Source organism: Amphiura filiformis, chromosome 14 (genome assembly GCF_039555335.1).
Source record: "Amphiura filiformis chromosome 14, Afil_fr2py, whole genome shotgun sequence".
NCBI classification, from domain to species: domain Eukaryota; kingdom Metazoa; phylum Echinodermata; class Ophiuroidea; order Amphilepidida; family Amphiuridae; genus Amphiura; species Amphiura filiformis.
Window position 1 is genome coordinate 9,038,239 of NC_092641.1, and position 14,808 is coordinate 9,053,046.

The window sequence follows — 14,808 nt, forward strand, 5'->3', positions numbered from 1 at the left end:
AATATAATAAACAATAGGGTAACTTCTATATGAAATACTCACTAGCCAAAATACCGGGGGAGTATGGGTTTCAAAATGATTAACCCTGACCATTTACATCTGAAAAACATACTCCCTCTGTGTTAGATATTTCCAAAATCTTCCACAGGGTAGTGTGGATTTCAACTGGAATAGCCTATTGTCAACATTCCATTTGCCAAATACGTACATTCGGCTAATATTTTGATTGAATGAATTAAACGTTTTTATAATAAACATCTACCAAAAATTAATTACCCCCTTTAATGAATGACTATTATTCCAAAACAGTTAATTATGTGGGATATGCGTTCAAATCAGAATTTATTTCTGTGCATTATGACACATCATTTGTTGGAATGGGCCCAATATTGATGTCGCAGCGTACATTTAAATGAAAGTAACCCAAGATTTGAAAGTTGCAGCATTGTTTCGTGAAGTTGGAGGAGGTCAAAACATGTGATAATCAATAAAAATATCATTATTTACATCAGTGGTCAATATTTACTTAAAGGGGCATTTCGTGATCCACAGCCTCATCCCCCCACTTTTCTCAAAAAAAGTTGAGATTTTTATATCACTGGAATCCTCTGGCTACATAATGTTTATGTACAAAATATTTCTTGCAGGTGCACCAGAACGAAATTACAACGCATTGTCTATGGAGCAGTGTAATACACATAATCATGCATAACTCGCAAACGCAAAATCGGAATCAACTGAAATTTTGGGAATAGGTTTTTTCGTGGATATCTAATGAAAATGACATAAATAGAGGATGCTAGGATCACGAAATACTCCTTTAACCCCATATTAAAACATCACAAGTTCAATGTTTTTGAGACCAAGAAGATCACAAGAAGCGGAGGACTTAGGGTGACATCTTTTGGTAACACCTCCCAATCAGGAAATTTTGAATCTAACTTTACCATTGAAAGCACAAATTTAGGCCATTTAGGACCTTGTTGGCAAGAAAAAATATTGAGAATTTCAATGGATACTGAATACAAAGCAATAGGATTTTACTGCAACTTCAAACTTGGGTTACGGTCATTAAATGTACGCTGCGATATCAATATTGGAACCACACCTCGTTTGTTGCAATATTGCAACAAACGAGGTGTCATATACGCGCAGAAATAAATTCTGCTTCGAATGCATCCGGGGAATGCATATCCCACATTCGGCATACCGCCAAACTTTTTGGAATAATAGCCATTCATTAAAGGGGATAATTTTTTGGTAGATGTTTATTTTAGTGAAAATTGGTGAAAATCTCAGATTTTGTCAGAAATACACCACCTAAAGTCTCGATTTTTTGGTAGAATAGGAATATGTTAATTAAAGAGAATTTTGAAAGAAAAGAATTTTTTATCGTCTTCATTGCAGGGGTCAATGCACACAGTCACAATGATGGTGAACACCTGCCTTATAACCATGGGTTCGACTACGTTGGCACGAATTTTGGGATTGGTAATGCTTGGTATTGTGACGACGTCGAAGAGCAGGTACATTTTACTTTATCATCAATAGACCTTTTTCCCTCTATCCCACAATGCACTATTCCAGGGGATATGACGTAGTTCATCAACCTCATAGATCGTGTGCATCCGATGGTCTTTGCCATACCTTTGCAATTATTTTGTCTTAATATGGGCATACTGATTCCATATATGCGGATTATCGTAAAGGCCATCGATGTTACTAATTATGCAATTATTGAATACACGAGTGATGCAGTTACGGAGCGACGCAGAACATCTGTGTAAGAGATTGTGTTTACATTTTATTTTCATCTCCGAAAAAAAAGTGAAACACACGCCGACAAAATATCACGGCGTGTCCCGTCATTAGTTTATCACCATTAGGTCTATAAAATGTATACAAAGTTAGGTGTCAATAGCAGGAAACTTTTTTGGGTGATGACACCATGTCCATAAGGCATAAAAATGTTGTTTTTTGCCCCCCGAAAGGTATTAGTGATCGCGGCGCCATTATCGTGATTATCGGGGATTCCTTTTTTGTGATGAAGGCACCAGCCGAAATGTCCGTATTCCAGAATGTAATGAACTTAACTCTGTACTCCCCCGGGGAGATGATGTAGTTTGAGACACTCATACCCCCCTGGAATAGTGCATGATGGGAAAGAGGGGAAAAGGTCTATAGACGTTTCCGGTGCTTCCCAGAATCATTAGCAATCAATGCGACCATCGTCCCTGTGCATGTTGATGTAAGTGGTAACCAGACTACTGGCATTCCTAGCACGTTTGCAATTGAGCTACATGCAACCGTGTCCCGAGACTACTGGTTTAACCAGTAGTCTCGGGACACGGTTGCATGTAGCTCAATTGCAAACGTGCTAGGAATGCCAGTAACCGACTGGGAAGGAGATTAAGTGACAACAGGTAGCCTGATATTTTGGGTTACAATCAGAGGATGTATATTCCATTCCCATAAACAGAATGGGGTTTTCTGACCTTGGTCTGGCTGGCTTTTGTACAAATGTGGCATAGTTGACCATACCTTGCATTGGGATTGTGTGCAAATATCTGGTGTTTTCATCCTTTTATTTAACATTCAAAACATGAATAAAATTAATGCAGTGGGACATTAAGAATGTTTTCTATAAGAAAATCAAATTTAATTTGATAAGGGGCTGTGCAATAATTATGAGCCCTGGGGAGGGTAAAAGTAGGGGGCAAGAAATTTTTGGCGAGCCGAAAGGGGGCGGGGGCAAGCAATTTTGGCAAGCCGAGAGGGGGGGGCAAGCGATTTTGGCACACATTCATGGGGTGCCTTTTTAATACAGGGTGTATCAAAATGATTGGTACCGAAGACTTCTCATTTTTGCCGAATTTTTTACTATTTTTTGTGCCAGTTTGGGGTTAATTGATTAAATATTTGTAATTACAGTAGTTTTATCTTCTCTAAGAATTTTAGATCATAAAGATAGCACATTCTATTCAGAAGTTACATGATTCTAAAGGAAAGTAGGTGTTTTTACACTTTTCATCGTAACGCTGGATCAGTAGCGCACCATTTCAAATCTCTATTTTACTGCAAATACCTTGTGAGGATGATATGTTGAAAATCATGGAAATGTTTAATATTTTCCTTGCCTATTTCTTCATAAATAATATATATTAATGTAATAATCAATATTTATTGCTTGAGAGTAATATTATTGACTTGAATAATTTAGGTGGGGTGAAAGAAGTTTGTGTATCAACACCATCCAGGGCGGTAATTTAAATTGTATTTTTGAGATTACTAAGTAGATGGTGTGGCAGAATGGCTATAGACTGTAGACAGTGTAGGTTAGTTTAGACCTGTTAAAAGTTATTGGAATGGCTCCACAGTATTCCACACTTCAGTGTGCATTCATAGTTAAGAATCACTGGTCGACACGAAGCTATGGAGAAGTACAGAGAAGATTTAGGAGACAGTTTCTAAGAGCAAGGCGTATCCCATGCAAACATGCTATAACTTGCAATGCTTCAAAATTTGATATGGGCAGTTACAGAATGGACCCATTCCAGTTGTTAAGTTCTTTCAATATAGGGCTTCACCTCACACTGCCAGAGTCGTAAGGCAGGAACTTCTAAAAGAATGTGTAAAGCAATTTTATGTTATGTATACTGAAGTGGGATATTGAAGAGTATGCAGCATGCAATAAATGGTTCAAGCAATGAACCTATTCATCTTGTGCTGTGTAAGTCAAACCATGATTACGTCGATCTTAGTTTAAATGACAATAGCTCCCAGATGCATCAACCTATTAACTTCAGATTAATAGATCAATAAGTTAACATATGCCCCTTTCTATTTATAGTACAAAAACTATATTAATTAGCAATTTTATATTTTTGATATATTTTTGAAAATGTCTTATAGCCCGGTACCAATCATTTTGATACACCCTGTAAAACGCTCTAAAAAGGCTTAAGAAAACAGTACGGAAACGCTTCAATATGCAAATTGTCCTGCTCGCTGCGCTCGCAACACACATCTAGACCATTTAAGGTTTGCAAATTGGGATCCCAAAAATTTGACAGGCGATTTTTGGCGGGTCGAGAGTGGGGCAAGCGATTTTTGGCGAGCCGTTTGGAAATTTTACCCCCCGGGGGCTCATAATTATTGCACAGCCCCTAAGTCTTAACTATTAGCTCGTTGGCTGCAATTTTAAAATTACCATTTTGTGTGTGTTGTAATGGTAATGGGGACTTTGCCTTTAAGATTAGGTTATATTGATCAAATTTTCCAATCATGGCGCATTGTAGGAATTCCTTTAAGCCTCCTCTGGGTTACAATAATGCAAGCGCCTTCAGAATTGACCGAAATGGTCTATGAAACCTGATATGGTTTCTTTCTCATTTATGTAATACTCTTGGATAGGATATTACAATCTCACTTCACATCTGCCAGCGTTGCATGCATTAGGAAATTTCGTAAAAGTTGTGTACAATAACCACTAACCAGTGTCCAATTCATCGGCTTCATTCCATAGTGGTGTATAGCGATTTTTTGTCATCTTTTTAAATTGGCACATAGGTTTTTATTTTGTTCTTTTTCATTTTGCTAGGTCTACATTTAATTCATACTTGGAACAATGGTACCACTTTACAAATGACTGCCCATACACATAACTGTATTGTGGTCACTTATTGATAACCGCCTATTGTGTAGAGCGTTAAGGGTAGATGCGGTATTGTTGGTCGAAGCAGCAAAAAAAAAATCGATTTTTATTGTCTGAATCAATATATTATTGAAAAATAACACTTTGATGTTTTGCAAAAGTTCATTCTACAAATCTTATACTTTGAAAACTTGCCTAATTTATTGTTGTTAATGAGTTATGTACATTTTACAAAAGTGTTGTTGTTTCAGCCCTCTTTACAACATAACTCAAGAACCACAGGACCTATAAAAGCATTTCTGTGATATTTGAATTCTTCTACACGCTCGCAAGGAAATGAGCAATGTAATTTTTGCCGAAGCTCACTACCATTCGCAAGATGTTGTGAACTACCAAATCGCAACACTTTAAAATAGTGTATTACCTTAATATGACCAAGTGACCAATTTAATGGCGGAACCCCTTTTTAGCCTGTCGGAAAATCAAATCGGCATCAAAGGAACAAAGCATTACGTAATCTATTGCCACTCTATGTATATAAAAGCTATTTGGGTATACATACCTAGACAAAATACAATGCTTTGTGTTACCCACCACTTGAACAGGATTTAGCCAAATTAAGACCAGAGCTATAAAGAAGTCTAGAGACATCTAAAGCAATTGACATTCGTCACAACTGAATTACACTTTCAATACACCAATTTTAAGAAAATGGGAGAAGCTTAAAGGAGTATTTCGTGATCCTAGCAGCCTCTTTTTATGACATTTTTTCAGTAGATATCGACAAAAATAGCTCATTCCCAAAACTTCAGTTGATTCCGATTTTGCGTTTGCGAGTTATGCATGATTATGTGTATTACACTGCTCCATAGACAATGTGTTGTAATTTTGCTCTGGTATACCAGAAAGAAATTCAAATTTCACGATATTTTTGCGAAACGGATTAATTTGCAAGAAATATTTGGTACATAAACATTATGTAGCCAGAGGTTTCCAGTGGTATAAAAATCTCAACTTTTTTGAGAAAAGTGTGGGATGAGGCTGTGGATCACGAAATGCCCTTTTAATATATGACTCTTAAATGTGATACGTACTCAGAAAGTTTAAAGGCCTCTGGGGTCAAATGTTATAAAATTACGGTACAAGAACAACTGCGCGGATTCCTGGTTGTCCAATGAACTTACGTTGTTTCTTCGTGTGCAGTAAGTTTATAACATTTGGCTCCAGGAGGAGTACATACCACCTTTAAGAGATATATTTTTAAAGCTCCTCCCGCTTTCGAAACTGGTAGATTACCAAAAATCAAGGAATTAAAAAAGGAGCAGATCTTGACTGCAATCATAATGCCGAAAGCTGAATTTATACTTCATCAATGAGGGATAGCGATTAGCCAATGAAGTAGAGCGCTGCTTGTTGCGTTGGGAAAAGCCGCACCGCTATTTCATTGGTTAAATACCAAACGCTTTTTGCTCCACGGTTGTTGGATGTATATAGAATTGACTTCATTTTTAACTAAATGCAAACTATAGATGGCGCTTTTTATCCTAAATCATATTTCTTTATTTGCAAGAGGTAGGTGGTTAATACTGCCATTAAAACAGCTGGAATAGGTGAAACAAGCAACAAGGAAATTTTATAAACATATTTTATCAAACAATAAAAGGAATTATTTGTAATAAAAGCTTGAAAGAGTAATTTCCAGTAACTAAATAGCGCCACCAATTTTGTCATTGATAGGCACATTTTATATCCGAAAAAAGCTTTAAAAAATGCTATAAAAGTGAATAATTTTGTAAAAGAAGGGAAATTAAAGTTGCGAATGACTCAAAATCATCTGTATAATATTATATTAGCATGATATCGCTTTTAGCTGTTTAAGCCTAAAATTTGGTTGTACATTATGTTTTGTTTGAAAAACCAATAAATGATCCCATCAAACAACCGTGGCTCAGCAATAGAGTAATAATTCAACATCAGTGTAGGAAGGATACACACTAGTTTATAGTACCATGCCGTAAAACTCTATAGTTAGCATATGTGCTTACTATCGAGCGCTTTTAAACATGAAAACATAAATTCCGTCATTTCCCAATCGGTTAGTTGTGCCACACACAAAAAAAAACACTACCATTCCAAGTACCTATCAATGCAAAATTATAAAACACGATCTTCATCTATGGCGTTGTTTCTTAAAGACCGTTCTTGTTTTTAAAAAAATTAAAGCCGAAAATCTGGTGTTTATATTTAGTTCTGGGTGGTGTGATGAAAAGTGTAATATGGCGTACGACATTAACAATGGCGTATGTTGGACCATGGTACGTCTGGGTGATGGGCATATACAAAGAATGTACAGTCTTAAAATCGGAAACGCATTCGGAAACACATTTAACCCAATAATCGAAATGGCCTACATATTCTTTTTTTGATTATAATACTTTGCATCGTTTTTATGAAATCATGAAATTAACCAGACCTTTTATCATTAACAGTGGCATGTAGACGAACCAGCTACGCTGGCATGCGCTTTATACAAAAACGCTACCATTATCCAGCAGCCCTATGCTGTCGGTCCGTGTCACGTCACTTCCGGTTGATGATGTTCGAGTGAAAACAAGTCCCTAATTCGATTTTTGTTGATGATTTCTGTCATTGGTGTTATGTAAATTTCGATCGCAAATAGTCAGTGGAATCAAACAACCGTTTCTTAGTCTTCAGAGTGAAAGAAACCTACTTGATTTACCGTTTATATACTGACAAACTTAAAATTAAATTCCATAGTCGAGTGTCGTTTTTTCTGAAATTGAATGCCACTCCAGCAACATCGCTATGTAGCCTCCTTCACAGCCGGTTTCTGTTGTTCACAACAAACCGTGAGCCACATGCAGTTTGGGCCCGAGACTAGAGATAGCCCGGATGTCCGACCGACAGAATTCGCATTATGGACTCGGTGAAACTTTAGTGAATGACGCTGTAGACTTCATTAGAGGTTCTCAACAGGCACCGCCTCCTCACAGGAAGCCTTTCTTCTTGTATTATGCATTGACCCAAACGCACGTTGATCTATTTAGCAGCAATGAAGGGTTCAGAGGCTCGTCGAAGCGAGGTATGCTTTCAGTAGTTAGCCCTACCCTCCTCAGCCCATCCCTCGGTCATTTAAATTCAAAACGGTATTTTATTTTTCAACATTGTTCTATATTAAGCTACAAAAAATATAGATATACATACAAATATCAGTGCAAAGATGTTTGCTTGGTTGTTTCGACATATAATACACAATTATTAGACTGTCTTCTATCACCTATCTTAAAACGCTGTTGGATGTTGTTGTTGTTGGTCTTGTTGGGTTTTTTTTGTCCTTGTCCCTGTTCGTGTAGCATGTACGGATGGCATCCCTTGAGCACTATGGGGCTTAGCCTGGCTTCGGTCGAACTAAATAAATAAATAAATAAATAAATAAATAAATAAATAAATAAATAAATAAATAAATAAATAAATAAATAAATAAATAAATAAATAAATAAATAAATAAATAAAGAAATAAATAAATAAATAAATAAATAAATAAATAAATAAATAAATAAATAAATAAATAAAGAAAGAAAGAAAGAAAGAAAGAAAGAAAGAAAGAAAGAAAGAAAGAAAGAAAGAAAGAAAGAAAGAAAGAAAGAAAGAAAAATATACATGACGTATGTTGATAAATTGCCATAAATGTTTTTTATTTGTTCAGGTCGTTATGGTGACAACGTCAATGAAATGTCGTGGGAAGTGGGCGCCATATTAGACGAGGTAAAACGCTTGGGTTTGGCTTCCAACACGCTGTCTATCTTCTCGTCTGATAATGGTCCTTGGTTGCAGCTCTGCAATGAAGGAGGTGATGCAGGTGTTTTCAAAGGTATGCATACCCAGCAAACACAAAACGTTTTGAACATTATCTAAAGGCATGATGCAGTCATGTCTACAGTAGAATTCACCGCGACCTTTGCAGGACTTAAACCCCATTAAAAGCTATTAAACCAAGATAACACTCAATGAAAACAGCTCAACTGATTAAATCAGATCTTCTCTGGTTAAATCCACACTACACATGTTTCTGTTTTACCTGTGTAATGAGCAATGAGCTGGTATTATAGTTTCAGTTGGGTGAACCATTATAAAGCGAACGCATGGTAGCAATACTGTGTGGGCTTTTGTTTACGAAATGAGACAATATTCTGCTTATTGTATAATGGTTTGCAGACTTAACACGGTTTAGAGAGCACTGTGTATTGTGTATAGGAAAACGGACAGTAACTGCAGAATGGTTAGAAAAGGTTGACAGAAAATATGAAAATCTGGTTATATATAAGGTATAAAACGTTTTCGTAATATTAAAAACCATGTTTTTTGTCAACACAGAGATAGTTTACAATAACATATTTTGACAACGTTTAAAAATGCTTTTGTAGTGTGTTTTCATATACAACGTTCAGTTTAAATCATTTTCATGACCTCTATATAACCCGACATTTGAATGTTCTTAAAACCCAAACCCAAAATACAGACTTGACATTCAGTATGGAATATGTTGTCGCAAATTTCGAAGGGGTATGCATAAACCCCACGGTGTAAATATTAATTGGGGTGTGTCTGGAGATCCTGGAGGGTAATTGTTTGACAGAAAATGTGCTTTCCATTAGTTAACAATATGGCGCTCATAATGCATTGAATTAGCTTAAAATGACAGATTTAAGAAGACTGATTTCAAGTTTTGAGGTGTTCCGTTTATTATAGTAGAACAGGGAAATTGTATTGTGTAATTTAGGCTAGGAGCAGTAACCTAAAAATTAGTTCGTTCACACACCCCTACCTACAAGGTTTGACACCATAAATATTCAGTGTGGACCCTATAGATGACTGCTGGGTAGGTATGTTTCCACAGGTCATTCTATACATGGATGTGTAATAGCGTAAAATTAAGAAAATAGAACAAAATTAAGGGCCAGTGGAAATAAAAACTCCCAAACCTTCACTTTTACTTTTAAGAAATTCGTGTTGGTATGAAAATGTATCTAATTACTTTTTAGTATTATTTGAAAGCAAACATTTTCGCCACAGAAAAATGCATAGTACCCCTTTTTTTTTTTTGGGGGTCAAGGTGCTGAAAAAATATTTCTAACGGCAAAATGGGTAGTCAATGTCATAATCATGTTGTAGTCAAGGTTTAGATCAGGAATCTACGAAAACAACTCACAAGTCCCTATTAGAGTTAGAAAGCTAATAGCCAGAGGTAGAATTACTATGTGTTTCAACTCAGCTCATCTTTTATTTCAACTTCATAATACTTCTTTTCAACTTTGATACGTCTTTTTTGGATCACAAGAGACCCAGTATATTAGGCAGTCCATTCCTGATCAATCACAATTGATCAAAGACCCTTAACAGACACTAAAGGGGCATGATTGTACCATCGTTGTTCATCCATCCAAAATGTATAGGGTCAAGCTGACTCGTATCATCCAGCAAGGTGGTGGCATTCCGTACCATATAGAATAATCTTCCAATGTCCCTGGATGACACTGTTAAGGGATATTGAGCATGCGCAGATCGTAAAAATGAGTAATTTCAGCTGATGGATGGCAGCGGTGCATGCGTATGCGTAGTGGGAAGGATCTATATCGTACATGTGGTGTTTGTATAGGTACGGTGTTGCGTTATACTTACCCTGATTTCTCGGCCTCTATCTCTAAATTATCAAACACATGCGTAGCTGTTGAAGAACTAGTGGATTCGCCCTGCTATCATGTCAAATTCTGACACGAAGATATAGGAATAATAGGGTTGTAGCTCATTATTTTATTAATATAGATTGTAAAATGGGTAAATTTTGCTGACAACAACTCTCAGGGTACAGTGCTTGAGGAGTTCAGCTACTGATCTAGGTCAGTGTGGTGTTTTGTATGCTATAATTGTGTGATTTAGTAATTAGTCTGTTGTGGGGGACATGAAACGGGCGATAACATTATTACATGTTAGGAAGCTGTCACTGAGGTAGGCCTATGTCAACATCACCTTTATTTGGATATCGTCTTCTTGTTGACGCATTTAATTTAATTCAATTTAATTCCACTCCATTGGTTTCAGTGTGTCGTTCAATGTTCACTGAATTCTCGGAATCCTAAAGAATTGATCGATGCGATTGCATTGAAGAGCCTATAACAATTAATAACCTTTACCTAATTAGTCGATAACGCGGATATTTCTTGTTAAAATAACAAGTGAATTAAAGTCAGTCTCCGGCAATCACAACATTATGCCTTATAATCTAAGAAAAATAGTTATCAAGCATGAATCACGTGGTTTTATTTAAAATAAACTCATAGTGACCATGAAAACGAATACAAATATCTTTCTCTCAAAACGCGATGTTCAAAGTTCCCGAGCGCCTAAAAAATCGAGTGCAATGACATCCCAGTAATATAATGAAGGTTGACGACAATTGAGCGCAAATAAGCATTACGTAATTGAACTTAAACAATTTCGGAGCGGGAATTTTGAATATTGCGTGTTGAGAGCCGACTGTTTTTATTCGTTTTTATGTTCAATATGAATTTGTTTTAAATAAAACCATGTGAGTCATGCTTGATAAATTGTTTTTCTATTAACATATAGGGCATAATGTAATGATTACCGGAGACTCCCTTTAAGTGCCCTCGGATACCATCAAAAACTGAAGTGAGTGCTAGAATTATATTCATATCATCATGATCATTATCATTGAAATACACAAATATTATTTGATGATGCATAATGAATACATGAAATTTCTTAACATGTTACAGGTGGAAAAATGCAATTCTGGGAAGGCGGTATTCGTGTACCTACTATATTTCACTGGCCAGGCCACATCAGACCCAAAACTACCAGTGATGAATTAACCAGTATGACGGACATCTTTCCAACATTAATGAATATCGTTGGTGGTTCCGTTCCTGATGATAGGCCAATGGACGGTCAAGATATTTCTTCAACCCTCTTCAATTGGTGGCCAGAACCTCAGCCGGAACCCGTAGCTATGAAACGTTTATTCAACGAAGTTGACGTAACAAGCAACGAGCCACGTATTCTGGTATTCTATTGCGACAGCACTTTATATACTATACGGTATCGCAGCTACAAGTTCCATTTCCATACCCAGAGAGCCTGGACAAAGGAGGGTCATCACGCGGAACCAGGACGATGTGGAGATGGTGGTTTCCCATTAGCGCTAAATTCCTATTGTGGAGCTTGTACTCCTAATCCTAGATTCCCACCAGATTGTCTTAGTCATCACGATCCTCCACTGATGTTCAATGTTGACAAAGATCCCAATGAAGCATATCCTTTGGATACTGCTCTCCCCGAACACCAAGCTGTTCTAGTTGAAATGATGTCCAAATTGGATATATTTTTGGATACTATGGTCCTAGGTCCTCGCTTATTAGATAGCCGATCTGATGATGTCATTCCGTGTTGCACTCCCGAGTCCTTTCCAGACTGTGAGTGTAACTACAGTTATGAAGGTCCTATACCCAAACCTGGCAATCCAAGTTTCAAATCCGAAGAAATTCAAAAAATGTTAATAAATGCGGATCTTAATCACGACTTGTGGTTTGATGTTTGATTAAAGAAGCCTGCTCTCTTTGCTTGCTTGCTCTTTTAGGGCTTACGTCAGGCCACATATCCGCTATTAGTTTTTTTGTCTAAACTAAACTTCTCTTTACTTTGATTTTTTAATCCCTTGAAAAAAGTGAGGCTCAATGTGCCCCGGTTACGCTGCCAGTGTCTTTTGGTGTAAAAACTCTCGGCACCATGTTCCATGCACCAAACTACATTCACTCCTCCCTGCGCCTTGATTAACTTCGGCTATTTTCCTAGTCCGTCTAGAAAGGACACGCTAGATAGCACAACAACATAGATGGTCATGATAATGCACTCCTGGGTTTTTTTCTAGATGGATTAGAGTTTTCCTATAATGAAATGTATTCATGTATTGATTTTTAATAATAAAATACAAAGGAATAATATATCAACAGTCCTGCGTGATAGTCGACGTATAGACTAATCCAATTTCACGCATTCCTACACCTCAATGGCAGCCATAGCTGGGTCCCCGTCGGGTATATCCCACCTAAAATGTGACCGTACAGCACGAATGAGCCGTAAATGTCCGCAATTGTATTCTGAGTTACAGTGTAAAATGGGCATGAAGGTCGTATTCATAGTACCTCAATTTGGTGCTACGTGTACCTCATTTAATGAGATACACGTAGCACCAAATTGAAATACCTATGAATATGACCTTCATGCCCATTTTACACTGTAACTCAGAATACAATTGAGGACATTTACGGCTCATTCGTGCTACGGTCACAAATATTAAATGATGCGTCCTTGGCACACCACTCTTCGCCATACATACATTCTCCCAGCCACATTTCCCTAACATAATATGAAATTAAAAAAAAGAAGGAAATATAATTAGGCAGAGGCGGGGCTCGAACCCACGCTGCACTGCGCCGCTATCACATATACCATATGACCAGTGCGTTAGACCGCTCGGCCACGAAGGACTTGATAATGTCATCGTGAAAATTTAAACATATAATATTAATAAATCGCAACTTCATTACTACATCATATTTTGGAATTTTCTCAAGCGCATAGACACAATTAATACGAGGGTCCTATGATACATACACAATACATCAAATCGATTTTGATTTCGGCCACGTGCCCTGCTGTGGTTTCCCGCAAGTGGGCGGAAGTTGTATTACGAACTGCATCCGAACTCCATTTTGAAGCAAATGCTTTTGACAAGGCATTGGATTGTTCCAGTTTGCATCCAAAATCCACATTAGAACCCTAATTTTATTTACGAAATCAAAAGATTAGATTATCATAACTACAAAACGGTAATCTTTTGTGGGGTCTAATGTGAAAATTACATTAAAAAATTACAGTTTTTACAGAATTCATTTTCACTTAATTCCAAAAGAAAAATGGCGTATATAAGATATACTAGATGAATTGTGACGCAAGTTGTTATCAAAAATTGTTATGATAGATGTACAGTTAACATTCATATATTCCATTACCTATCTGATGGTACAGTTTTTACACAGAAAATATTTATTTGAAAAACCTGCCACTCGGCTTTTTCCGGAAAGGTCACAGGGTTGCCGTGACCTTTCCAATAATTAACATTTTTCTTATTCTAACAGCAAGCGTTTCTAAAATGCAGTATGGCGAAATGTGGTGTACGTCCTTGGCGGGGATTTTAAACTGCATTTGATCACCTGTGTTACACATAGACAATAGAATGATGAAAGATTACAACACAATACAATATAACATCGATTTTAAGCGGCTTTAATCCACCCAGTTAGGCAATCACACCACCAGTTTGGTGTACTAAATTCTGACCATCACTTGGCTCGTGAGATTCGTCTATATCGCGCTGCACTGCAAGCAGGTTGCACTCATCACCTGTGTATGTCTGCAATCATAGATTGAATACGATACCACTCTTTTTACAGGTGCGAGTGATCAGCATGATATGGTTCAATGCAGATGTACCGCGTGAACGTACTTGTGAAGTACGTGCGATATATTCCAAATTGTTTTACCCTTTTACTATGGTAATTATTACATCACTTCGCCAGCGAATAAAATGTAAATATTTTGCTCATCACTCGCACCTGTAAGAGTGCAACCTGCTTGTAATGCAGGGCGATCTATTCAAAAATTGCATTCATCTATTGCTATGGTAGTTAATCCGATTATTACATCACTTCGACCCCGAATAATCATAACTCGCCGTAGAAGTAGTGATGTAGCGGGATTAATTACCGTAGCGATACGTGAAAATAATTTGTTGAATGCACTGCCAAGATTTATTATACGAAATACTTATGTAATGGTTGAAAGCTCTTCAACCATGGTATTCCGGTGGCAGACCAAGGCCCGGGACCAAGGAAGGTTGTTTTTTTTAGTTGTTGATTATTGTTCTATGGGTGGTACAAAACAAGATTCAGAAAAAATTTTCACCCCTGGGCAATTCGAGATATCTATGGTCAAAGTTTATATTGGGGTTAAATTTCAAAACTGGTCCAAATTTGTCAAAACCTATAGCAAAT

The 14,808-nt window shown here is 37.0% G+C and overlaps 1 protein-coding gene across 1 annotated transcript in view; it reads left to right on the plus strand.

The window, feature by feature from the left end:
* The window catches only part of LOC140169167 (uncharacterized), a 97,780-nt gene extending 85,487 nt beyond the window's left edge, over nt 1-12,293 (plus strand). The window contains exons 13-14 of the mRNA XM_072192424.1: nt 8,382-8,546; nt 11,473-12,293. Of these exons, the coding sequence (XP_072048525.1) occupies nt 8,382-8,546; nt 11,473-12,293 (986 nt within the window). The remainder of the gene's footprint in view (nt 1-8,381; nt 8,547-11,472) is intronic.
* Nucleotides 12,294-14,808: the final 2,515 nt, after the last annotated feature.